Below are 27,191 nucleotides of genomic sequence, written 5' to 3'. Positions count from 1 at the left end.
TTAAAATGTTAAAATCTTTCTCCATGTGTTATTCTTTTGTCACTTCTCTATATAATCTGAAAAGGGAAAATGCCTTGATTCTTCAGAATCTGGGTTTTTCAGATTATATAAAACTACTGCTATATGCTGTTAGTGTGTATTATAGACTCCAGTAGAAGCAATCCTTATTTATTTTTTTATCCACTTAACGCTGTTTAAAACATTTGTAACCCATTTAACTCTTCAGGGCAGCTTTACAAACATGTTTGAATAAAATTGTTTACAGTTTAACTAGGTATGGGCTAAGCCTTTCTACTGTAGGACAGAGGAACTGACGACTACTTACCCTACACCTAATTCAGCTCAAGTTTTGGGATTCTTGGCCTTGGCAATAGGATAACAAATAACACCTGCACGCCCCCTCCCTGCCCTGGACAAAATTACAAAGCCATGTAGATAGATAATTTATTATGGTCAAAGACCAGCTCGCATAACACAATAATGACAGCGTTCATAAAGATAAAATATACAATTGGAGCAGATTGCAGCAATGGCTCATGAGTTAAAATTGAGATATATACATACACCCATTCAACTGAGATTTGGGCTACCATAAAAATTGATCCTGAGGTGCCCCAAAGGGTGACTTCAGCTTTTCCCTAGTAAATTATTGTATTCTAGAGGATGATCTGTGCCTACAAATCTGGGTGCAGAATCTGGCTACCAGTCAGATTGTCTTGTGATCTTTGCCTAAGAGGGGAGAATTAAGTTTAGCCATGAACGGCTGACTTAATTGCAGTTGGAAGCCTCACCACATTTAGAGTTTGCACAGCTCTTTTAGACAGTTGAGTGTTTCATAAATGTTAGTGTAGTTCCTACAACAATCTTATAAAATAGCTCAGTATTATTTTCTCCATATTGCACTTGCAGGACCAAAACTGAGTGATGATAGCTTGCCAAAAGTCATCTAGTGACTTCATAGCAGATAAGAGATGTGAATGCACCGATTGACACCTCAGTCTCACTCTGCTTCACCAGTCCTCATATTTAGGTAGGAATTACCAGGGATCATTTTCACTCTTGAACATAGCTCTGTTTCTTCACAACACAGAATATGGGCACACACACAATCTAGACAAATCCTCTGCCAGCCTCTCTCTGGCAAACTGCCATGGGAACTACAATTCTGCTTGGCTAACTACCAGAAGTGCCTTATTTGCAAACACTGCATACCTTCATGGCTTTCCAGCTAAGACATGCAGTGTCATGGTTTAGTTTGTATATTGTCTATGGATCAAAGCACAGATGCCAACAGAGATAAACACTGACTTCATTGGAAATGGGCTTCCTTTTAGTTTGTTATCTAGTGTTTTTGTTTTTTATCCAGTTTATTGATTTTGAAAAGGTTTTGTAGATGGTGTTTCTTAACCCCAAGCATTTCATGGCATAGCAGGATAGAACAGAATATTTATTAGTCTCTTGATAGTCTTAATAACAAGCTGCTAACAGAATTTATTGACATCAGAAAATTCAGCAAATGGTAGTTTTGTAAAGAGAAAGATGGCAACTCCATGTTATTGCTTTATAGAGAACTGAAATTGTTAATTAAATTTCCAGATCTAATGGGCAGAATGTGAAGTTTGCCCTGTCTAAATATTAGCTTTGCTGATTTTAAAAGACTTTTTTGTGGGGATCAGCTTACATTGTATAATGGTGCTTTCAACTCTTACACAGTCAAACCTTGGTTGTCGAACATACAGTGGTACCCCGCAAGACGAACGCCTCGCAAGACGGAAAACCCGCTAGACGAAAGGGTTTTCCGTTTTGGAGGCGCTTCGCAAAACGAATTTCCCTATGGGCTTGCTTCGCAAGACGACACCCCATAGGGAAATCTCCGGGACAGCGGGGAAGCGCAGCGCGTCTTCCCCACTGTCCTCGGACCTCCTCCCGCCACCCGGCTTCGGAACAAATCTCCGATGCCGGGCGGGGGGGGGGACGCCTCCTCCCGCCACCCGGCATCGGAACGAATCTCCGATGCCGGGCGGGGGGGGAACGCCTCCTCCCGCCGCCCGGCATTGGAACGAATCTCCGATGCCGGGCGGGGGGGGGGAACGCCTCCTCCCGCCGCCCAGCATCGGAATGAATCTCCGATGCCGGGCGGGGGGGGACGCCTCCTCCCGCCACCCGGCATCGGAACGAAGCTCCGATGCCAGGCGGGGGGGGGGACGCCTTCTCCCGCCGCCCGGCATCGGAACGAAGCTCCAATGCCGGGCGGGGGGGGGAACGCCTCCTCCCGCCGCCCGGCATCGGAACGAAGCTCCAATGCCGGGCGGGGGGGGGCGGGGACACCTACTCCCGCCGCCCAGCTTCGGATGGCTTTCCTGAAGACTTGGGGTGGGAGGAGGGTTTTCCTTCCCACTGCCAACATTCAGAATGCTGTTCTGAATGTTGGCGGTGGGGAGGAAAAACCCTCCTCCCACGCAAGCCCCGGGAACAGAGGGAAAGCGCTGCGCGCCTTCCCCTCTGTTCCCGTACCTGTCCTGAAGGCTTGCGGTGCGGAGAAAAGCCCTTCTCCGCACCGCCAGCCTGGCAAGCGGTTTCCCTAGGAACGCATTAATTGATTTTCAATGCATTCCTATGGGAAACCGTGCTTCGCAAGACGAAAAACTCGCAAGAAGAAAAAACTTGCGGAACGAATTAATTTCGTCTTGCGAGGCACCACTGTAATCAGTTCTGGAAGACTGTTAGACTTCCGAAACATTTGACAACCGTGGCACGGCTTCTGATTAGTTGCAAGAGCTTCTTGCACTCAAGCGGAAGCCACTTCGGATGTTCGGGTTCTGAAAATCATTTGAAAACCAGAACATTTACTTCCGGGTTTTCGGCATTGGGGAGCTGAAATGTACGGTAACAGAGGCTTTTGGGAACTGAGGTTTGACTGTACTGCAAAGTTTACCTACAAGATCACCTTACCTTACAAGTGCCCACTCAACCACTTCAGTTAGCAAAATTGGTACTATTTCAGGTGGCATATAATAACTGTTCCACATTTGTAAGGATTCAATTGTCTAGTGTGGCAATGCCTACACTTTGGAAGTCCCTGCCTATTGATATCAAGCAGGTGCAGTCACTGTACTCTTTTTGACACCTGCTAAAAACATTCCTATTCAGACAAGCCTACCCAGGTGCTCAGAAAGCTGAGGTAATTTTAATGTTTTAGTATTTTAACTTTTTATGTTTTAAAGCAGGGTTGTAATTTTTTCTTGATTTTACTGTTTTATCTTCTGTAATCTGCTTTTAGGCTTTTTTTTTTCTTTTTTACAATCAAGTGGTGTACAGTGGTACCTCAGGTTACAGACTCTTCAGGTTACAGATGCTTCAGGTTACAAGACTCCGTTAACCCAGATAGATAATTTATTACGGTCGGAGGCCAGCTTATAAAACACACTTGGGGTTACAATCCCAGAAGGAAAACAAATATTTAAAACAATGTACAACAATAAATTTAAAATTTATAAATGCGGTTAAGCGTATAGACACTTAAAACTTTAAGATAAGCTACCGCAGAGAGATGACCCAGAGTCACCCATGGAACCAAGTTTGGGGGTTTTCTTAACGAACTAGTTTGAGTCAGGGGATGGTCTGCGCCTACAGATCTGTACACAGAATCTGGCGACCATCCAGGTCATCTTATGATCTTTGCCTAACAGGAAAAGGTCGAATTTTTGCTTTTCCGGGAGGTCAGCAAGCCTCACCAGCAGGGGATCAATGGTCTCACTACTTGCCTCTTCATAAAAGGGACATCTAAAGAACAGGTGCTCTGGGCTTCCTATATCCCCCAATGAACAGGCACAAAGTCTCTGAGCATATGGGACTTTTTAAAAGGATCCTTCCAGGACTGGTGAAGACAGAGCCGAGCTTCTGGCGAGTGTAAAAGCCCTTCTTGCATTTTTGGATACGAGAAAGAAGAGATATGCTGCCGGTGTGGCTATATATCTCTCAATTTCTCCAATTTTCTAGTCGGGGCACCTTGAGCAGTCTTGTTGTCTCTCGGTGTCTATGATTCTTTGCCTGACCATAGCTTTTGCCTGGCCCAAACCCCGGACTTAGAAGGGCTTGAGGGGCAAAACCCAGTTTCTGAAGGGTGTTCAGGACTGCTGTCTGCCAGCCTGACTGGAACTGATCACAGAGGATCAGTGGGGCTATTCATTGGGGGAGCAGATTCAATGTCAATGTCAGTTGTAGATTGATGTTAGGCAGATATAAGCCTCCACTCTCATCATCCCCGTTTCTAGTCTAACCCATGCGTTTGAAACACATCTGGGGACTTGTAGGAAAGCTCTAAGGAGTTTGGATTGAACTCTCTCAAGCGGGAAAAAGCAGAGGAAGGCGGGCCCAGAAAGGATCCATAAAGGAGCTGTGCCAACGTTTTGGCCTTGTATAAAAAATTTAAGAATACAGTTTGCGGTTTTTCCCGCTGAGCTCCCGATGGAGTTTATGTGAAGTCTGTTGGTTCCTGAAGCCTGTACCACCATTCCTAGATACTTATAATTTGTGACTTGTTCTAATTTATGGCCTTGAAGTTCCCAGCTTCTAAGCTTTGTTTTCCCCCAAAAGCGAGTATCTTGGTCTTTTGATAGTTAATTTTGAGACATTCAGTTTCACAGTATGCTGCGAGCTTTCTTAGTGCTCTTTTGAGTCCAGTGGGAGTTCTAGATAGAATTACCACATCATCGGCATATAACAGGACCGAAATATGCCGATTTGTGAGCTTTGGAGGGTGGAGTTCTAAGTCATTGAGTGCAGATACTAAATTATTTAAATAAAAATTAAATAGCACCCTTGCCTGACTCCTTTGAAGGTTTTGATGTTAGGTGTCCTAGGTGGATACACCTGACTCTAAGAGCCGTGTTTGTGTGCAGTGCCTGAATTAAGAACAGAAGCCTTCTATCTACAGTGGTACCTCGGGTTACATACGCTTCAGCTAAAGTGGTGCTTCAGGTTAAGAACAGTTTCAGGTTAAGAACAGACCTCCAGAACGAATTAAGTCCTTAACCTGAGGTACCACTGTATAGTGGTACCCTGGAGTCTATCCCAGAGTCTGGTTCTGGAGACTGTATCGAAGGCTGCTTTTAGATCAATGAAGGTGGCGTATAGTGAGGCCTGCCCTCCTGATTTGTATATGTCAATGAGATGTTGTAACATTAGACAGTGATCTGTTGTGGACCTTCCGGGTCTAAATCCCACTTGTTCTATTGCCAGGATATCTTCATTCGCTAGCCATTCTGTAAACTTATTAAGGAGGTGCTTTGAGTAGAGTTTACTAATCACACTTAATAAGCTAATTGGCCTATAATTCCTCAGATCCTTTGAGTTGATTGAGCCAAGATGCGGAGAAATGGGGGAGCCTTTTGGGGGAAAGACTAATTTAGGGGTATTAATTTATCCGTCCAGGCAGCCACCCGCCAAGACTTTATTTCATTCCTCTGCATGAATAGCTTCTAGGATGCCCAGGCAGTCCACGAAGATTGAGCCGATTCCCGACGCTGGCACCACTAGTTCGACTTGTTGCGTTTTGGATTGGGCTATTGGAGGGGGTGTAGAAGAGCCCGTTTATTTTGGAGACAGATATCGTCAAGTTGTCCATTCCTCATTGGTTAAAGGCTTTGATTTGCAATTGATGTAATTAAATTCCATGGGAGGAGGCGGAGCTAGAAGTGATAGGAACTTCCTTAGGGTCAACAGTCTTTCAATTAGTGCATCCTGGGAAAGTTGGATCTGTTCGAGGTAGGTTGTTAGGAGTTGCTCATCATTGAGGGGAAATCCTTTTCTAACTTGTTTGATGAGGGTGAGGTTTTGTGCCGCCTGCCCGACTGTTTGAGATTGCCAGCCTTTCAAATTCTGCAGTTCTGGTTTTGGTTTTTGGTCTGGCTGGCCTATATGCTCCTAGAAGCGGTAAAGTGTCTTCAATATTTTTGAAAAAACGGTGCACAAGCAAACCAGCCCTCAGGGAATTGTCTTTATGTGAAAGGGTCCGTTTAACCCGTCCTTAAAAGTCACTACAGCCCTATTTTGGGCCGTATGATGTGGGAGGAATTTTACATTGGTGATATTTTTTTGCTGTCACAAGGACCCTGGTGACTATGCTGATTTTTTCAGGAATATTTACTTTTCTTTGAGCATACAATGGGTGACCTCTATTTGTGGGTAGAGTTGTGAAGGCAAGTTTGTGATTATTTAACGTTAGCTTCCAGCGAATCTGTGTTGTTTTGTCCTGAACCATTTTTGTTATGTTAGGATAGACGGGATTTCCTTGTGATGCCATGAGAAGGGTTGATTGCTTGGGAGCTGAGAGGGCGGTGTGTGTTCTGCTAGGGCATGGGGCTTTTCCTCAGTGCTTTATCGGTGCACATGAGTTTGTGATTTTCTTTTGGGTTGTAGAAGCTGAGTTCTTTGTTGTTGTATTCTCTAGCAGCTTAAAGAGCTTTTGGAAATTCATTTTTTTAGTACGGCAGGTCGCTGTTCCTTTCGGCCTCCCAATTTGATGTTTTTGGTCTTTTTCTTTTTTTGCATTGGGCATTTTCTCTTTAAGGCCAGTTTCCTGGGAGCAAGGGACCCTCCCTCCTGCACTGAATTGTTTCTGTTTGTTTTTTTTGTAATCGAGTCCTGGCTTGGTTTCATCTCCATTAGTCCTATTACTAGATTTCATGTTGGGGAAAGCGACCTCACGGCTCTTAATTAATTCAGTTAGGGTGGTAAGCAGGTTCAAGCTTTCCAAAAGGAAATTTTTAATTGGCTCAAGTTCTTTGCTTATCTGTGTAGAATGGATTTTGAGTAACTCTTCATACATCCCTGACAGGTAGAAGATAAAGTTGTCCGGGTGCTGTAACCTTGGGCTGTTTGGCCATTTGTCTGTCTCAGTCGAGGGAGGGTGCCTTAATTTCTCTCCTGATAGGGAGGGGAGGGGAGGCTCGTTTAACCTGGCTTCTAGGTTTTCCAGGAGTAGCTCCTGTTCTAGACTTGCTTCAGGTCCCTCTTTGGCTAGCTCAGCTTGTTTTATTTCGGTTGCCAGGTCCACTCCCTCACGTTTGTCGTTAGTTTTTTCCTCCTTTCCAATCCAGGTATGGTCAACAGACCACTCATGAGAAGGAAGGTTTCCTGGATTATTTGCTTCATCAGCCTTGGGTTGAAAGTAGGTTGAAATCTTGGCCTGTTTCCTCATTGGGGGAGTTGTTACAGGTTGTGTGGGTGAAATCCCCAGTTCTTTGCAACGTTGTCTTGTAAGTACCATGCTCAGAATCAGAAATAAATAGGGCTACTTTATCCAGCCCACAGTTTTAAGGGCTTTGCAAGGGGGGACTTCAAAGTTGATTTAAGTAGCTTCAAAAGGGAGGGGAGATTTGAAAATCCACCTGACAGCTCCCGCAGTCTTTTACTGATAAAAGTTGGCAGTTACTTTCATAGGTTGAGCCTTTTTATCAGAGTAATTTGATAATTAGAGCTCCTACTCACACAGCAGAGACTCAGTGGAGACTTGACCAGGTGCCATCATCTCCCAGAAGTCAACCCAGAAATAGTACCTCGGATTAAGAACTTTGCTTCAGGATGAGAACAGAAATCACATGGCTGTGGCGCAGCGGCAGCAGGAGGCCTCAGGTTCAGTGTACAGTGGTACCTCAGGTTAAGGACAGTTTCAGGTTAAGAACGGACCTCCAGAATGAATTAAGTTCTTAACCTGAGGCACCACTGTACAAATTTTAGGAAGCAAGCAAACAAACTTTCCCACAGGTTAAGCAAATGATCTAATCTTGATGTGCTTTCCAGGCAGTTGTAATTGGGATTTAGTATTCATGCTTGGCATAGTTTTTAGATATGTTCTGCCAAGAATCATTCACCCCATCTACCTGAGAAATGTTGATGGTAATGAGTTACACCACTGCAACAGTTTAGTGCATTGATCTGTTCAGCATTGTGTGTGTGTGCATGTAATGCTAAACCTTGGCTTAGCAGTACAAGGACATAATTCCACACACTGACTTTATAATAATAAGCCGACTTCAAGCAATGGATTGTGAAACTCTGTTATTAAAATAGGCTAGAGTATGATATATTATACAGTGGTACCTCGGGTTATAGACACTTCAGGTTACAGACACTTCAGGTTACAGACTCCATTAACCCTGAAATAGTACCTCGGGTTAAGAACTTTGCTTCAGGATGAGAACAGAAATTGCACAGTGGCGGCGTGGTGGCAGCGGGAGGCCCCATTAGCTAAAGTGGTGCCTCAGGTTAAGAACAGTTTCAGGTTAAGAACAGACCTCCAGAATGAATTAACTTCTTAACCCGAGGTACCACTTTATACCCCTTGATTGCAGTAAAACCTCTAAGTGGTTTACAAGAAATGTAACACTAAGATTCTTTTATATGCTGGACTAAGCTTTCCAGAAGCCCTCCTACTAGATGCACAGAAGGAGGTAGGGTGGGGAGTCTGCATGAGCTTGATGCTTTGTTTGGGATTGTGGAGGTTTGTCCACATAATAGTAAACCATGATTTAGCATTGCATATGAATGCAGCCTATATGTCATTTGTGGAGGTCTATCAACAGCTGTTAGTAATGATCAGGCCTGTGCAGAGCTTGTCTTAGACCCAGGGAGGGAGGCTTGCTCTTGGCATGTCAGTATAAGTCTGGCAGGCCGCTGGTGGGGGTGCCCCTGGCTGGCTTAGCCCTCCTAGGCCCAAAGCAAATGTACTTGGCTGCCCCCCTGCACAAGCCTGGCTACGGTGACTAAATCAATACTTGCATGTTCGGCAACAGGATGCCTCTAAATGCTAGGCTCTGGGGAGAAACAAGAAAAAGCCATCCCTTGTAAGGTCCCTCAGGCATGCAGCTGGGCACTTCTGGAAACAGAATGCTAGACTAGAAAGGTCTTCAGTCCAATTATGCAGAGATGCTGTTTTGCTCTTATCACAAAATGTATTATAGCCGAGTTTGCTTTGGTGCGATATTTCAACTTGGAACCGTCTTTTTAAAGATGCTTCTTTCAGGAGCCGTGAGAATTGCTGACAAAATCGAATCTGGTAAAACATCAGTGGTGGTGCACTGCAGTGACGGCTGGGACCGTACAGCTCAGCTGACCTCTTTAGCCATGCTAATGCTAGACAGCCATTACAGAACTATCAAAGGCTTTGAAGTCCTCATAGAAAAGGAGTGGATGAGTTTTGGACATCGGTTTGCAATGGTAATTTCAAAAGGTTTTTGAATTTCTCCTCCTATCTATAAAATTCTGTAAAACTTGTGCCACCTGTCTAGGTAAGATCTGCTCTTTACCCACCAGGATACTAAGCATGACTGATAACTTGAATCGGTTTTGGTTGTTATTTCAGTGTAGCTTATTTAGTGTAGCTAATTGCTGGAAGAAACCTAGTTTTTCTGATAACTCTTCTTAATTGTTCTGGGGCAGTTTTTAAAAAAAGCTATTTTAAATACATTTGACAAAAAAAGAAAAAGAAAAAAGGAAGCGTTGCTCCTGACACTCTTTCTTCCTCACTAGCGTGTAGGTCATGGAGATGATGATCATGCTGATGCTGACAGATCACCCATTTTCCTTCAGTTCATAGATTGCGTTTGGCAAATGACAAAGCAGGTAAGGATATTTTTCTAAAATATCTTCTCTGTTTCTAATCCACATAGGAAGTAATGCTTTCTTTCGGGGCAGTGAAATTTTGGAACTAGTTCAGTGCACACAGCAGAGTGAAATAAATGTATGCAGAGGTGAAAACATCTAAATTGGCAGGTTTTGCAAGATCAACATTAAGAAATTACCACAAAGGGGCCAGTCATCCTATGAGCAAAGTTCTCCCCATGGAAAGGCTGCTCCTAGCCTCCATTAACCAAAATGGCAGTTTTCATCAGTTCCCCCCTGCCCCAATAGTCTGGTCCAGAGGGTTGTAGGACCCTGGACAACAGCATAGATGTTCGTGTCACTTCCCTCTTCATCAGTAGAAGCCTCAGTAGAAGCCTACATCAGATCAAAGGCCCAACTGTTCATGGAAGGATACAACTTATTTATTGGTGTTTGATACCTGAACGTTTAATAAAGTTTTCTCTGGCATGACATGATAAAACAAAAATATTTTCTGGAGAGAAACAGAAATTTGAGAGTGAAAATTCAAAGCTTTTTGATTAACTTGAGTTCACATGGAATGGATAACCTTGCTTTTAATATGAATACAGTTTGGGAAACTGCTGTTTGTGGCCTCTCTGTGATATGTTAGCCAGTTTACATACCAAAGACATTAACTAATGTATACAAACTCTTGTGTTTTGCCTATTTAGGACCAAATTAATAGTGATGCATTCTATTTATCATTGAGGTTTAGAGCAGATTTTATAAAATGGATGATACTTGCATTTCTTTTAACAATGCACAATACCACAAATCTGTATAACGCTCATTTTACACTTAAGTTCATATTCCCAATAAATTGATTTGAGGAACTGTGAACCACATCTCAACACTGCTTCAGCATGATTGCCACAGAGAGCTTATTCTTCCAAAGGCAGTTGCTGGTGCCCTCTTGCTAGATCTAAATTAATTCTGAACTTCTATTATGTAATTCTGTTGTGGATTTAAATAATACTTCTTTCAAACTCCTTTACAAACAACAAAATTCATCTCAAGCTGCCCTTCCTTTATATTTTGCATTGCAGCTTGAAAATTGGGACCTTGTTATACTTTGCTACTCTGCAAAAAGTCACTCACTTATTTTTCTGTGATTTGAACTTTGCATGAAGGAGGTGTTTGATGTTACCTTGTTTTTTTCAGCATGCTCAGTTAAAGGATGTTGCTTCCTTTTTGGAAAGTCATGCAACTATTTTTTGCAGGAGAAAAATTTCCAAAATGCTTTGAACACCTGGAAGCAGCAAAAACCCTTTAGTGGCAGACCCTTAACTCAGAAAGCCTTGTTGTTGGGGTTTTTTGTGATCTCCCTTGTTGCTCCCTATTACTTGCTATAAACTGTTTAGTTGCCCTCTAGTAAAGGACTGTGAAATGACTTTGCCAGTTCCACATGTGTACAAAATCTGAATCCAGCAAGAGATTTAAAATAAACATTGAACAGTTATAGCCCTGAGAGGAGAGGAAAGTAGAATGCAATAGAACCAAAAGGGAAAACTGGGACATTGTTCATAGGGCAGACACCTCATATTTTTTCAGAGAACACAATTTCTTAATCTCATCCAAACCATTTATCAATGTCTTGATCCTGAAAGATGGTAAGAGAAAAGAGCTCTTCCCCTCATATAGTTTATTACCCTGTACTTGCAGCAGTTCAAACAGACTCAGTACCAGTTCACAGGGTTTATGGCACCTTTGTCTTTATATAACCACCTATTACACTAGCTGCTGCCAAATGGAAGTGAGCTACATGCTTACATAAAAGGTTATCCTTGGCACCGATCCACACCCAGCAGCCTTCTGGCTTTAAAATAAGTTGATATCTTATTGGGGTTTTAATGCTTGAATATCCTTATAGAAACTGCCGTGAGCACAGCACACACACATAGAGTGCAACTTGTTCTCTTGGCTACAATAGAAGAACTATTTCAAGCCTCATTTTAGCAGAGGCAGGGGTGAGAGGTTGTTTAGCTCTCCAGGAGCACATCTGTGCCCACAGCTGCCATGTTGATGACCACTGCTTTATAGGTTTATTCAAAATGATTGCCTAGATCAGAAGTTATGGCAATGCTTACCTAGCTATATTCCTGCCTTTTTATTGGATGAGATTGTCAAAAGCTTGAGGTGAGGTGGGAAGGAGGGCACAAAAGGGGTGTAAGGATAGATGGGTTCAGCTTACGCGTGGTGGGCACAGCCTCCATCCAGCAGCGCTTAAAAGAGATTGCCACATGTTTTTCTATTGTGGATGCAGCAAAAATACTTAAACCTACATCATATGCCACTTATCACTGCTTCATACCGTAGGCAAATGTTGTAATAGCTGCCTTGTTAAACTCAGAATTGAATCCACACCCCAACAGATGTAAAAATGTTTCAAGTGACAGCACAGCCACTGAGGTCTACTTTGGATGAAGCATTGAGCTGACAACTCTTTCCAAAAACTACATTTTGAATGGTGGAGTCCCTGAAAAAGAAAATTCTAATTTCCCAGTGATAGAAGAATCCTTTTTCATTTGCAAGAGCTCAGCACACACACAATTACACAATACCTTCCTAATCTTGATGAGCTGCAATTGAGATAGTGTATGAACTTCAGTTGATACTGTCATATGTGAAAAGTATTTTGTTACATAAAAGCGCTGCAATAAAATGTAGTTATTTGGATGTGGCTTCAATTCTCTGTGAGTCCTGCAACATTAGTCTTCCTTTGCTTCCTTTCATAAGGGAAAGAACTGAGTCTCTTGAATTCACAGAAAAGAAACTAAGAGCCTATGGGAACCTTCCTAAACAACACCCTCCCAATACAGTGCATTTGTCCAGAGTTGCCAAATGCTAGTACAACTCTCTAGTCTTACAATTTAAATGTCTCTTTGACATTTTGTAAACCTTCATATTGCATTTTACATTAGAGATTTCTCTCTCTCTCTCTCTCTCTCTCTCTCTCTCTCTCTGTGTGTGTGTGTGTGGTCAAATAAAATACAATAGGCCTGAAATCTGGCTTACATTCCAGGGATCACACCTAAATCCAAAATTACGTATAGTCAAAACACATTGGGTTCAACAACGGATGGGATTGCTAAAGCCATTTCCCCCAGAACCCCACCCCTTTCCCACACCCTCTTAAATTTTTAAACAATTTTTTTGCCACACACATAAGGCTGAATGTGCACAAGCTTACTGTACTGTTTTCCCTTAACAAAAAGTATAATTTTTTTGTTGTTGTTTTAGTTTCCAGCAGCATTTGAATTCAATGAGCTGTTTCTGATCACCATTTTGGATCATCTTTATAGCTGTCTTTTTGGCACCTTTTTATACAACTCTGAGCATCAGCGAATGAAAGAGGTAAAGTAAATCACCCATGTAATGGTTTTACAGGAGCCAAAAGAAAATTTGAGGCTGTTTTTCCTGTTCTGTAGAGCTGAAAGTTTTTAAATGTCACCTAGAAATGAATTTTCATATTCCTCTTGACATACCAAATAGGCACCAGATGCCACGAATACAGGCAACTTCTCCCATCTCTTCAAATCCATTAGGTTATGTGAGCCTCTATAAAACCTGAGGGGAGCCCATGAGACAGTGATAGAGCAAGTTGAGAGTCCCAGCCTCCTTCTCCATCTAAAAGGACATCAAATAGAAAGGCGAAAAAAGCCTTCTGGGCTTGGCAGGCCTTGGCGAGTTGCTTCCAGTCAGTGTAGTCAGTACTGGGCTCAATGGACTAATGTTCTCAAAATAAGGTGGTTCCATATGTTCAGCACATATGATTTTTCTCTAGTCAGGATCTTTCTGAGCATACCTCAGTTGCATGAGAAATATGAATAGTGGTTTTTGAAGGATCCTGGGTACAACACCCAGCTAATGAGCCAAATCGTGCTAATTTATACCTCGAGAGAGAGCCGAGGGAAAGCACATGCTAAACTATGTCACCCCCCTTTTCCCAGGAAGAAAAATGTTAGTACAAACATAACCTTTTGTGTTTTGGTATATATCTGACTTTAAGTGACTGATTCAGCACAGCAAATTGCACAATTGCACCACAAGATGGAGCTGAATTACATATTCTCACCAAGTATGTGCCTACCAGGCAGCTCCCTCTCATGAATGGATAATCTAATGCAGCTCCTTTTAAAAAAATGCAATTTAAGAGACAGCTGTAGTGAAAACAGATGCTTTGTAGCACTGGAGGAGTATAAAATTGCAAGATGATGCTGATAAGAATTCAGATTCTGAAACCTTGATTTAATAATGGTTTCATAATGATGTTTGTATTTGGTCATAGAATTTAAAAACTCCTAAGAATAAATCTAAACATGGACATTTAATTAGAAACATAGTATTTAGATAGGTATAGGGAGACAGGTAAAAATAGGTTATAACCCTTTTCTAAAATACTGCCTCGTTGTTTCTGTACGTAAGTGTTTTTTCTTTCCTGACATCTCAGTAATTTTCTTACTTTTCAGTGGGTTCCACCCCCCTTCTGATAGCATTCAGTGTTTACCTTTACCATTTTAAGCCTATTTTTCCTTATAGGTGGAGGTAGAAATTCAGTATTTTCCAATGGAAGCTTATTTGATAACGTTAAATTTGAAAAATGATAAGAAATTATTGTTGCATCAAAATATTGCCAGTCTTTTTCTTAAAAGGAAGCGAGTTTGGGACCATGATATCTCTTAAAACAGAAACTCAGTGCAAAATGTAGGGCTTGTCCACACTTCCACTTCTTCTGTGACTAGAAAGCAGGAGTCTGAGCTGTTCTCCACTTGTCTCATGTTTTGCATGAGACATTTTGCCTTTGCACTGCCACTTTCCCCCCGGAAAACTGCTCTTCAGTGCCAAATTGGAGCAAATGTCAATCTGGAGACAACCCGATTGATGTTTGCTCTGATTCAGTGGTAAGCCGTGGATTTTCCTGGGGGGAAATGGCAGGACAAGCAGAAGTGTAGATGAGCTCTTAGTAAATTCAAAACCTTCGCAAGAGATCTGCAAGTTTAATACCGGAGCGGATGCGTTTCCTATTGTGGTCCTTGTAGCTCTGGCATTCCATGTAGTTTATTGAGGATTCCTTGGTGAAAATAAATGTTTCCCTGGAAGATGGTTTGTCCATTTTTGCCAGTCTTCCCCAGCACTGTGGCCACTGTGGGAAATTGTAAGGTTTTGTTCTGTGTCTGTTTACAGGGCAGGGTATTCTAGGTTGCATTCTAAAGACAAACAAGTGTACCCCAAACAGAGAACCTACCTAAGATGATGCCCCAATGCACACGAGTTCCACAGAAGATGTTCCTCAGCCAACAGATTGATGTAAAAATGCTTCCTTAATAGTGAGGGTTTGAAAATATTTTCATTATAATTGTTTACAAGTATTATTATTTTTCCTTCAGGAGATCAGCACAAAGACAATCTCTTTATGGTCCTACATTAATAGTCAGCTTGATGAATTCAGCAACCCTTTCTATGTAAACTACGAAAACCATGTCCTATATCCAGTTGCTAGTCTAAGCCATTTAGAATTATGGGTGAACTACTATGTACGATGGAATCCACGAATGAGACCCCAGGTATGCATTTGTTTGCTTTTCAATTGAATTTCTTTTGCCATTAAAAAAAAAAAAAGGAAATACTAAAGAGGTCTAGAAACCGTCAGGGCTTTGATTGTTTGGTAAAATAATCAAAGGAATGTGATTCTGTCCCTTTCATCTCTGACTGGAGCAACATATTTTTAAACAACTGGCTGCTGCTCAAAATGGCCAGTTGGAGGGCTTCAGAATTTTGACTGGTCTTGATAGCTAATAATTATTTGTGATAGCCTGCAATCCTGCCCACCCCCACAAATCTGGGACATGCAGAGCTTTAGCCTGCCACTCTGTGCTACAGAGATGCTTGGGAGCTGTGTGAGTATTGCTACTTCCAAGTGCCTCCAAGGCACTCCCTATAGTTCCCTGCACATGCTATTCAGTTCCGTGGAGGAGCAAAATCTCTTTCCATCCAACATAAAGTGATAGACTCCCTTTCCCAGCCCCCTCCAAAATCCTTCAAGTTCTAGACAATGTGTGGAGAACTAGGGAGGGAGGAGGGACCCAGCACAAAGTAAGAGATGCAGCTCTTTAACACATTGCACACACATCACCATTTCATTCATTTTATATATTTTTTTATTTTTTGCTCAGCTTTGCTGTATTTTGTGGTGATCTGAAAGTTCTCTCTGTGGCAGATTTTCACATGTGCAAGCTGTCAGATGCTGACCAAGCAACCATGAATCAACCTCTGATCTGCTGTGAGGGAATGTTTCTTTGATGGCAGTCATTGTGTGTGCTTTCCTTCTTGGATTTGTGACTCAAGTGCATCGTTTTGGTTTATAATTTGTGCTGATCTATGATTATTAGTCTTCTCATCTGCCACCTTTAGCAATGGGCAAGTCCCCATCTGTGTCCGCACTCATTTTTTCAGGGACCAAAGAAGTCTGTGGCAGTCCTGCAGACACTGGAGGCCAGGACCCAGGAATAATATAGGATTAAAACTACCCTTGCCTAGGGTGCAGTTCACTCAAACAAGTCAGTATTCAAAACTTAGGAGAGGCAACTGTGGGTAGCACAGTGCTCCAATTTACCTGTCTGTAGCTGATTTTATAGCACCCCCCTCTCCCCGGTTTCAGTTTGATGCCCTTCTAGGATTACGCATTCTTTGAAATATGTATCTGCACAGCACACAATTAAAAGTTACTGGGATAGGATCCAATTGAATTTCCCAACCTTACTAGGGCTGAACATCTGAGCTGGTCATCTTCCTTCTACTCAGCTCTTTTAGAAGCCACATTTTAAGGCTTAAACTGTTACCAGTTAGCACTAAATCTTTTTACCTTTAGGTTTTGTGTTGCTATAGGAGGAGGAAATTTTGGACACGAAAGCTGCATAATCACTAATTCTCTCATAGGACCTATTAAAAAAAGTCTCATTTTGTTGCCAGATTGGATTATCTGTTTGTGCTGACTCTTCTTTTCTCTCCCTTTTCTAAAAGCAGACTTACCTTTTACGACTGCTAGTAAAGGTACCTAACCCCTCTCTCTGGAATACCTTGGCACCTTCTGTGAGAGAGTATTTTCCAGCTTTTCTTTCCTCAGGGTGGATTCTTTCTGAAATCAGTTAAAAATGCAAATTTGCAAGAATTTTATGTTACTGATGAGATGAGAATTTTCTAAACAGATCTGGTCAGTAACTCTGAATGCCACCAATTCTAACAGTAATGAGGATTGTGCCCATGTGGTGTAGAATTCTGGGTTGTAATCATTGCTAGTCCTACTCAGAATAGACTTACTGAAGTTAATAGACATTAGTAACTTGGGTCCATTAATTTCAGTAGGTTTACTCTGAGTAGGACTAGCATCTGATAAAGCCCTCTGTTTTGGTTCTTACTAAAAGTGCCAAAACACTTTTGTACGTTCTGCCGTACAAAATGTTCTGACATTCCTTTTCTGTTGAGGAATGCACTAAGTGCTTGATAGGGAGATGTTGGATCAAGGCTACTTGGAGTGTGGCAATGTGCAGAAAAGTCTTCTGTGCAGGAAAGATCAGGCAGCCTGAGGTCAGGTCCTAACATAAGAATTGCATCCCCATCTACCCATAGTTAAGTATATGTGTTATGCATGTTTCAATAGAAATAGAGTGTAACACAAAAACAAAAAACTCTAGTATTTACATACCACAGCTATAGACAGATAGTTAAGTCATACAATAATAAGAACTTATGAATCAGCAAACAATGGGAAACAGCAAATGGTCCTTAAAGGTTCCAGTCAGAGACAAATGTTTCATTATATAAATCATCCAATGAAACTGAATGTTGGAAGATTCCTGACAGGTAAAAGAAATGTCTTCTTTTCTTAGCAGATATCTAAATACATTCAAGGAGCATAATAGGGCTATCAAGGCCAACTAGCACAATGGCTGTATTCTACCTCCACTGTTGGAGGCAGCATGCTTTTGAATGCCACTTGCTGGGATTAATAGCAAAGGAGTCCTGTCACAGCTACACTTTGGCTCATATAGGACTAAGAGGTTTAGTCTGGACTGTGTGGCATGCTGGGAATATCCTGTCCCTAACCCCCTCTCTTGTTTTGTGACATGAGTTTATTGCTGGAAACAGCTTGACACTGAACTTCAAGAGATCTTGAACTGATGAAACTGGCAATGTGAAGGTCTTTGGGTGGAGACGTATAGCCAAAACACCTAGCCCTAACTGACATGCTCCACCTTTTTTTGTTAACTTTCCTCAGCATAGTTACCGTATTTTTCGCCGTATAGGACGCACTTTTCCCCCTCCAAAAATGAAGGGGAAATGTGTGTGCGTCCTATGGGGCGAATGCAGGCTTTCGCTGAAGCCTGGAGAGCGAGCGGTGTCGGTGCGCACCAACCCCTCTCGCTCTCCAGGCTTCAGGAAGCTATCCACAAGCCTTGCAAGCCCGGTGGGAGTTCCTGCGGGCTTGCAAGGCTTGCGGGCAGCAGCCTGCAGCCCGAAGCACGGGGCGCGCTGCACAGTGCGCCCCTGTCTTGGTTCCCCGACCTGGTTTGGAGGCTGGCGGTGAGGAGAAGTGTGCTGGGGGGACAGCCTTCCCGCTGTCCCCCGAGCTGGGGGGACAGCCTTCCCACTGTCCCCCGACCTGGTCTGAAGGCTGGCGGCGGGGAGAAGCGCGCTTCTCCCCGCCGCCAGCCCCACAAGCTCCGGGGACAGCAGGGAGGCGGAACGCTGCCATCCCGCTGTCCCCCGACCTGATCTGAAGGCTGGCGCACACTTGTCCCCGCCGCCAGCCCCACAGGCTTGGGGGACAGCGGGGAGGCGGAGCGCCACCATCCCGCTGTTCCCCAACCTGGTTTGGGCTTCAGGCAGATATCCACAAGCCGTGGGAGCCCGGCGGGAAGTCGCGCCGGTCTCCCACGGCTTGCAGAGAGCTGCCTGTTCTGGGGGCTGGGGTCAGGGGAAGATCAGGCTTCCCCCGCCCCAGCCCCGCGCCTGGGGGGAAAATAATTTTTTAAAAAACTTTATTCCCCCCCCCCCCAAAGAAAACCTAGGTTCGTCCTATGGGCCGGTGCGTCCTATGGGGCAAAAAATACGGTACTCTTTATGTTAATATGTCACCATCTTGGATGTGAGTCCTGGAGGACCAGCTCCCTGCCTTTTTCCACCTGGCCTGGAAGAAAGGGGCTTTGACTGACTCCAGCTAAAAAGACCAAGGCTGCTGAACAGAATCCTTGGCTGGGATTTTGTTTCGGGGTTTGTTGTGGGAGGGTGGTTGTTGCTGTTGTTTCTGTTATTTTTTGGACCTTACGATTTCATGTGGATTTCAGTTTGGTTGTGTGCTTTTTGATGTTTTATTTATTATTTATGACTACCTTTGCTATGTCTGTAGGTACGTGATTTTTTATATGTTGTTAGCTTCCTTGAGCATGGTCTTAACTTTGGAAAGGCAGTATGCAAATAAAATGATTGATTGAAACGGAGAAAACCATTTATCTGGCTTTTGCCATAAAGTACTTCGAGCTAAGGAAGGAGCTTGTATCCCACCAACAAACCTGCCTAAGCCATGCAGCTAGATCTGCTGTGCCATCACTGGGCCTGTGGCGATGCCTGTAGCAGACAGGTGGGCAGAGGGGCACTTGAAACAGGACACTGTGTCTTACCAGTGCACAAAGGGAGTATCAACAAGTGACCTGTGGAAGTGCCTCATAGAAGCAAGTCCTTGCTCTCAAGTCTCCCAGCTGAAAGTAATGTTAGTTCCATCAGTTCACTGAGCAAAACCACAGTCCCTGTATTCAAAGGCTTTAAGCTGAGGAGCTGCTGAAATGGCAGTTGCTTGCTATAATAAATACCTTACAGAAGAAACCGATTTGAGAATGTGGCTACAATCTTATGCATGCTTACTTGGGAATAAGCACCATTAAACAGTGAGACTTAACTTCTGAACAAACATGAACTGTGTGAGTAGGACAGTTCAAGTGTGCTCAAGTTCACCTATGAGAGAAGGGAGCAGCAACAGTGTGGAACCATTAGTAATGTCATCTAGATCTAAAGGTAGAATTCTGTGACTCAATGGAGTCAGCATTTTTATAGCGAAAAACAAAATGGGTGAGCCTCAAAATATGTATAGTGCACCATTTACTAATTTTTAACATGTTGCCATTTCATGCCTGTATGTCTAGCCTATGTTTATCCTGCTTTTCATACTAGTTGCCGATTTGCAGCCAATTTTATGTTCTCAGCCTCCCAAAGTTTTGAGTTGTTTCCGCCCCCCCTTGTCTTCCCTGATCTTGAACTACTTTTTCTTTGCCAAAGTGACAATGCTGTGCTTCCATTCCTCAAAACACATTTGCTCTTTTGTTGCTTCTTTAATTCTCAGATTCCCTGTTCCTTTTAGAGCCTCTTAAGCTTGTAAATCGCTTGGGAGATTGATCTGATATTGACATTTGCTTTTTGTGCACGTTCAGTTTGTATTTCTGCTACGTTTCAGAAGCACTCCTTTTTATGGAAGATTTAAAATGTTGATCCAATGTGACTATGATGCTTTCGTTCATGGGACTCATTGTGCAGTGTTGTTTAGGGCTTGAAATTAGTTCTAGTGGGAATATTTGCTGTTTGAAAGACTATCAAAAGCAACAACTGTAGAACATTGTCCTTTTGAGCCATCAAAGGAATGTGTCCAGACTCTATAAAATAATAGTTTTATGCTCTTCTCTACTACAGAGTTCATTGGACTGGGTCCAGAGCCTTTCATTTTTTTGTGCTGGATTCAGAACAGCAACTTTTGCCACTGTTGGAAGCTCTTAAGGAACATAATAGTGCCATGCCAGAGGTTTTGAAGGGTGACAGAGTGAGTCCAAGGTTCCTAGTGCTGATGTAGCCTTTTTATGTGGAGAAGAGGAGGTTCTCCTTTCTCCCCATTCTTCAGAGTTGAAAGTGCGATCATGGAGCCAACATTGTTTGTGGTGTGCAGTAGGCCTACACAATAATTTTGTGACCCACCAAATTAAACACAGCTCACCAGTCCCATGTATCAAGCCTGCTATGTGATTGATAACCCTTGTTTTTGCAATCCCTTTCAGCCAACAAAATAAAAATGTGGCAGTGGGGCTTCCCTGCATGCCTTGTTAGTTGCTGTCACCATGGTAGATTACAAATTGTGCAAATTTGGTGCACATGCCATTGTTGTTGTTGTTGTTGTTGTTGTCTCACTACAGTCTCTAATCAAATTGGTTTTGCACTGCTTGAGAAATCTGCAAGAGCCTTTTGACCATAAGGATAGTAGTGGTGGTCAGGGCTTTTTTTCAGCCAGAACTCTCTGGAACTCAGTTCTGGCACCTCTCAGTTGGATGCCAGTGCCTTATACCAGAACAAAGATGAGTTCCGGCACCTCTTTTTCTAGAAGAATAGCACTGTTAGTGGTACCATTTTAAACTCTCCAGGCCCTGAGGGAAGCAGATTAGAACTTCCCTGTTGCACCACAGTAGCTACAAAAGCGGGGATAGGATCAGGCTCTACATCAGGCATAGGCAAACTCGGCCCTCCAGATGTTTTGGGGCTACAACCCCCATCATCCCTAGCTGACAGGACCAGTGGTCAGGGATGATGGGAGTTGTAGTCCCAAAATATCTGGAGGGCAGAGTTTGCCTATGTCTGCTCTACATCAAGCAATTGATTTAAAATAGTCTTTTTATTCTACTGCTGCTTTTCTTCCCAGTGCTAAAATTGTGATGTTTCTTTTTTAAAAGAGACCTACAATAGAGGATATACATTCATTGCTGAACAATTTTCTTTTGAATAGCTGTTCTTGAGCAAGTAAAAAGGAAGTGCAAGAATGCACACTTGCTATCCATACAATTAAGAACTGGTAGTTCTGTAAGTGAGTAGCTATTATACTGCCTTTTATGCTTATCCTTGTTGGCATGGAGGATTTTGTGATCCTGACGTACTTCACAGTGCTGAGAGAACAGGGGGGAAATTGGTGCAGTCTCCATCGTCATTGACATTTATAATTTGAAAAAGAAGGTACTCTAGCAGGCATAAAGGATCTGTGTGGGTTTGTGGTTGAGTTTGTTGGGAGTCAGAAGCTGCTTTGGCTTCATGTAGCCTCTTCCCTTGGTTTTTATTTTTCAGCCTTGCCCATCAAACTGTCATAGCAACCTCACACTTCTAAATCCACAGGTTTATTATAATTAGCTACACAGTGGCAGGCAGCAATTTTCAATATTTAGTAAATACACAATAAATAATGAAATGAAATCCTAGAATCGCTCGCCTAACTTAAAACTAGTACTTCACTACTCAGGTGTGTTGACTGAAAGAACAACTTAAAACAGTTGCAAGGAATATAGTACACCGTTTAACCAGTGGAAATAAGCCCCCAGCTACTTTTGCAGATTAGTTAGTGTATGCTGTATGCATTTTCATCAGACATCACTCTGGGCATGGGAAATGATGACATAGAAAACAAGCAACTGCTCACATAATCAAATGCCGCATGAACTGACCTGGTAGACCAATTGCCAGTGGTTTAGCAAACTATGCGCTTCCTTGAAACATAACAAACAGGGCATCAGTTTTTTGTTGAAGGCTCCTTGAAGATTAAATTGTGTTGGTTAGCAGATGTTTTCCCATTGTGACTTTTTTCCTCTCTTTCATCTGTGTTTGTTTTAACACATTAGTAGAACAACTGATACCTCTGTAAGTAATTTAATTTCTGGAATCAAAGTGGAGGGATTCATCTTTTTGTTTATCAGTGCTAATGACTTTTCATATATTTGTAGCCTAATTATCTATAGGAAAACTGGAAGTGTTATTGAGTGATCTCCCAGTCAATTTTACAGCAAGATTAGGAAACCGATGGTTCTTTCCAGCCCTGAAATTGCTAGATAGAAGCAGACTGGTGTTCTTGTCCACCTCTCTGTGCAGAAAACTGAAATAGGTGTGTGGCTGTCTCACTTTCCCATATTGGGTATATTCAGCTGCAGAGTAGAAAATGTGTATTGCTTTCAAAGCGTTGCCTAGCAGCAGACTACAAGCTGTCCACAGTGACACTCATAATTCACTAAAGGGAAATAATTCGCTAAAGGGAAGAGACCTACATCTATTGAAAACAAAACCCCAAGGTGGTTATCACCAATGGAGGCGAAGGCTCAGAAAAAACTTAATATGGAGGTCAAATGGCCAAAATATTGGGAAATTTTGGAACAAGAAGGAGACAAATTGAAATTGCAGAGTTTTGAGAAATTAAAAGATAAAGTGCGAGACTGGCTACATTACTATCAGATAATGGAGGCATATAATTTGGATAAGAAAATTGGCTTCCAGGTGGAAAAATAAAAATTAGAAACAGAACTGTTGGAACCTAAAACTAAGACTTTGTCAAAGATGTATAACTTGCTGTTGAAATGGAATACTCAGGATGAAACGGTGAAATCTGCTATGATTAAATGGGCACAAGATGTCGGACATAACATTATGTTTGCTGACTGGGAACAGTTGTGGACCACAGGTATGAAATTTACGGCATGTAATGCCCTAAGAGAGAATATTATGAAAATGATATACAGGTGGTACATGACACCAGTCAAGCTTGCAAAAATCTATCATTTGCCCGATAATAAATGTTGGAAATGTGAAGAAACTGAAGGTACATTCTTTCACCTTTGGTGGACGTGCCCAAGGATTAAGGCTTTCTGGGAGATGATTTATAATGAAATGAAAAAGGTATTTAAATATACCTTCTTGAAGAAACCAGAGGCCTTTCTCCTGGGCATGGTCAGCCAATTGGTGCCAAAGAAGGATAGAACTTTCTTTATGTATGCCACAACAGCAGCAAGAATACTCATCACAAAGTACTGGAAGACACAAGATCTACCCACCCTGGAAGAATGGCAGATGAAGGTGATGGACTATATGGAACTGGCAGAAATGACTGGCAGAATCCGAGACCAGGGAGAAGAGTTGGTGGAAGAAGATTAGAAAAAGTTCAAAGATTATTTACAGAAACATTGTAAAATTAATGAACGTTAGAATGATGTTGGATAGAAACTAAGTGGTCTTTTGCTGTAATGCTATAAGGGAATATGAGAAAATGGTTATTAATAGGTTAAAAAAAATTAATGTTATAATATTTAAAAATTGAAGATTAAGATGAATGAAGAGGGGAGGGATTTGCTGAATTAACAATTGGAACTGGAATACAGAAAAGGAAGGCGTGAGGAGGTCCGGGAAATAAGCAAATGAAAAATATGTGATGGAAGGATTGAACTGTTTTTTTAACTATTTTTATTTTGTATTTTTCTTTTTTCTTTTTCTTTTGTAATTTTTTTTGGAAAAACTTAATAAATATCTTATATAAAAAAAAACCAAAGCATTGCCTAGCAGCAGACTACAAGCTGTCCACAGTGACACTCATAATTCACTAAAGGGAAATAATTCACTAAAGGGAAGAGACCTACACCTATTTCAGGAAAGCAGGGATACAAAAGCTACTTGAACACAGACCAGGAATTGGTTCACATTTGTTCTTCATATCAGGCTTTAAAACCCTACCTACAAATAACACCCTCTGATATGCATGTTTCTTTGGTCTCCTTTCAGGTGTGAAAAGGGACTGGTTGCTCACTAGTGAAGGAACTGGTGTCATTCTCCAAGGTGTACTCTTGTTGCCTTTATTGGGCAGCTGAGCTCAAAGATGGGCCTTTGAGCTGATCCCTTTTTGCCCCATGCTCAAGAGTTGGTTTACAGTTCCATCCCATGTTGCTTCATGCTTCTCACTTCCCCTTTCCCCAGACAGCCACCAAGAATTTTACACCAGTGTAAAATTCCTTTGGAGAACAAAGCAATGGAGATATATTCTCGTACCTTTGTAACAATTTTGCAAAAAAATCAAGGGTTGTCGGGTATTAAAGAATATGGAATCATGTACACAGGTTGTGCCAAATTCACAGCAATATCAGCAGTCTGAAGTCCAGTTGCCCAATTAGCAATTTTGTTGGGAATGTCCAACTCCCAAATTTCTCCTTTTCAGCTCTAGTTTTGCCCTCCACTCCCTGCCTTCCCCCCCTTGATTTTCCTGGAACCGATTTAATGACACTTTAACTGTAAAGGTAAAGGGAAAAGGACCCCTGACCATTAGGTCCAGTCATGACCAACTCTGGGGTTGTGGCGCTCATCTCGCTTTATTGGCCAAGGGAGCCGGCGTAGAGCTTCCGGGTCATGTGGCCAGCATGACTAAGCCGCTTCTGGCAAACCAGAGCAGCGCACGGAAACACCATTTACCTTCCCACCGGAGCGGTACCTATTTATCCACTTGCACTTTGATGTGCTTTCGAACTGCTAGGTTGGCAGGAACCTTACTGGGGCCTTAATTAATGAAGAGTGCCCAGTTAAAACTGAACAAGTAAAATAAATAAGAAATATCACAAAATGTGGGGAAAGAGCAGGATTAGACCAATCTGGGGTTGAGGCCACAGTGTAACTACCGTCTTAATATAGGAGGCGGCTAGCTGTGATGAGGTTTTTCTCAGTTTCTGAAGAGGCAATTTCCATTTTCTCTGACAGTTAACAATGGTAAACCAGGTAAGAGAACACTGAAGCAGTATGCCTTTGACATCTTCCTGCCTGTCTTCCTAAGTTTTCCAAGCCTCTGCTATCTGTTTGGTAAAAGGTGTACTTTATTGGAGGGAAGAATTTATTCCAGTTTTAATATCCAAAAGGCAATTACAGACAAATAACTTAAGCCAGAGAGTTGACCTTCTCTGTGGCTGTGCCTGCTAAGGGAGGCCCATCTCGTCCCTTCTGAGATGGCTTCCTGCCATTGTGCATAGATGCCTTTTCCTGCGTGCCTTTGCCTTTCCAAATTTCCCCAAGTTGTTAATTTAAGTGTAATTGTGTTATCTGCTATCTTTTTTTAAACTGCTGTTTATTTTGTTGGTTTTGTATTGTTGGTTTTGACTGCCCTGAGCATTTCTTTTAACGGCGAGTCGGGATAAACCTGATTCTAATGAATGGCTGAATAATAAACATTTAATAGTAGATTTGCATTTCTTTGACTTGGAATACACTCCACCCCCCAAAATCTGGCATTTTATTACTCAAACAAAATCTGTGTTCATTTCCAACAGATGCCAATTCATCAGAATCTGAAAGAACTCCTTGTCATCAGAGCCGAGCTCCAGAAGAGGGTTGAAGAGCTGCAAAGGGAAGCAGCAACACGTTCCATTTCTTCTTCATCAGACCGGGGATCTTCTCCTGCAGCCACACCAGTGCATACCTCTGTCTGATGCAAGGCTAAAACAGAGGTGCACTTCTACTATGGGCATGTTCTGGGCAGTGGAATACTCCACCACCCCTGAGAGTAATATGTCAACATCAACTCTTCCTGCTGTTATGCTGAGGTAAAAAAAAGTGCTTCCTTGCGTGTAACGCTGTAGCTGGTGGTTGACAGGGTGTTTTTTTTTGTAATGTGTCTTTTTGATGTCTCTAATTGAATTGGCAATTAGAAAGTTAATTTTTATCTTAAGCAACCTGCAACAGACTGCTCAGAAACTGGGAATTCATCTATCAGGTAAATGCTGCAGTGAGAATTTCCATGGAACTGCCAAGCCCACAGTGAGCCAAAACATACCCAGAGACCATCCTTCCTAAAAGGGGAACCCCTCTGGTTTCCTTGGTACTTATTATGTTTTTTAGGGGGGGACCACAACAAATACTATATTTCTTGGGACAGTTGTAGATGATCTGATGCACTTTGAAATGGATTTAATTTTTTAATTATAGCCAGTTGTATATTTTGAATAAATATGCCATTAAAGGATGAGCAGGATTTGCCAACTGCGAGACACTTGGTAGTTATAATATAATCTTCACAGCCAAGATTGCTAAATGAAGTTTTGCAATTTTTCTGTAGCTATTGTCCATTTATCTACCTGAGTGAGGTACTGAATTGACTCAGTTGTGTCATTCATTGCTCTGTACAAAACTTTAGTTTCAAATGGCCTTTTCACCTAGCTAGATTTTGAAATGTGTAAATTGCAGTTATTTTGTTTATCATATCTTGTTAAAAATCTGTACACACCAAGAGCCTTCGGTTGTTCTTATTGCATACAAGTCTATGCAAGGCCAAACACTCTTCTTAAGCAGAGTTACAGGAACTATTCTTTTCAAATGTTTGGGGGTGGAGGGTAGTAAATTGTAATGATAGTAAGTTTTTAAGGAAAAACTGTCATTAATTGGTTCCTTGAAACAATAAAGACTTGTTTTAGTCCTTTTTGGTTCATTTTCTTCTGGATTTGCATTGCCCATACAACGCAAGTGACCAACCAGCATCATGTCTATTCAAGTGACAGGGATTGGAGTAAGGTGGCTCACAAACTGGATAAGTAGGACTGCACTTCAGCCTACTCTCTGGCTTGTAAAAGGCTAGGCAGAACCACTGGGGGCAGTGAAGGTGGCATTTGCATTGGTGCAACAGTATTCTGTTCGGACTTCACTTGTCGCATATTTGCCAAAAAATGGCTCACAGCCAC

The 27,191-nt window shown here is 42.2% G+C and overlaps 1 protein-coding gene across 4 annotated transcripts in view; it reads left to right on the top strand.

Annotated features, from left to right (window-relative positions):
- MTMR1 (myotubularin related protein 1) overlaps window positions 1-26,929 on the top strand; it is a 53,706-nt gene extending 26,777 nt beyond the window's left edge. For all 4 annotated transcript variants that reach the window (XM_081179015.1, XM_081179016.1, XM_081179014.1 and 1 more), the window contains 5 exons: window positions 9,013-9,219; window positions 9,532-9,624; window positions 12,886-12,999; window positions 15,033-15,209; window positions 25,788-26,929. In XM_081179015.1, the coding sequence (XP_081035141.1) occupies window positions 9,013-9,219; window positions 9,532-9,624; window positions 12,886-12,999; window positions 15,033-15,209; window positions 25,788-25,946 (750 nt within the window). In that variant the 3' untranslated portion in view covers window positions 25,947-26,929. The remainder of the gene's footprint in view (window positions 1-9,012; window positions 9,220-9,531; window positions 9,625-12,885; window positions 13,000-15,032; window positions 15,210-25,787) is intronic.
- The last annotated feature ends 262 nt before the right edge of the window (window positions 26,930-27,191 follow it).

The sequence above is a fragment of the Podarcis bocagei genome (assembly GCF_964188305.1).
Source record: "Podarcis bocagei genome assembly, chromosome: Z".
Lineage (NCBI taxonomy): Eukaryota > Metazoa > Chordata > Lepidosauria > Squamata > Lacertidae > Podarcis > Podarcis bocagei.
This window is presented reverse-complemented; position numbering and strand designations above follow the sequence as displayed.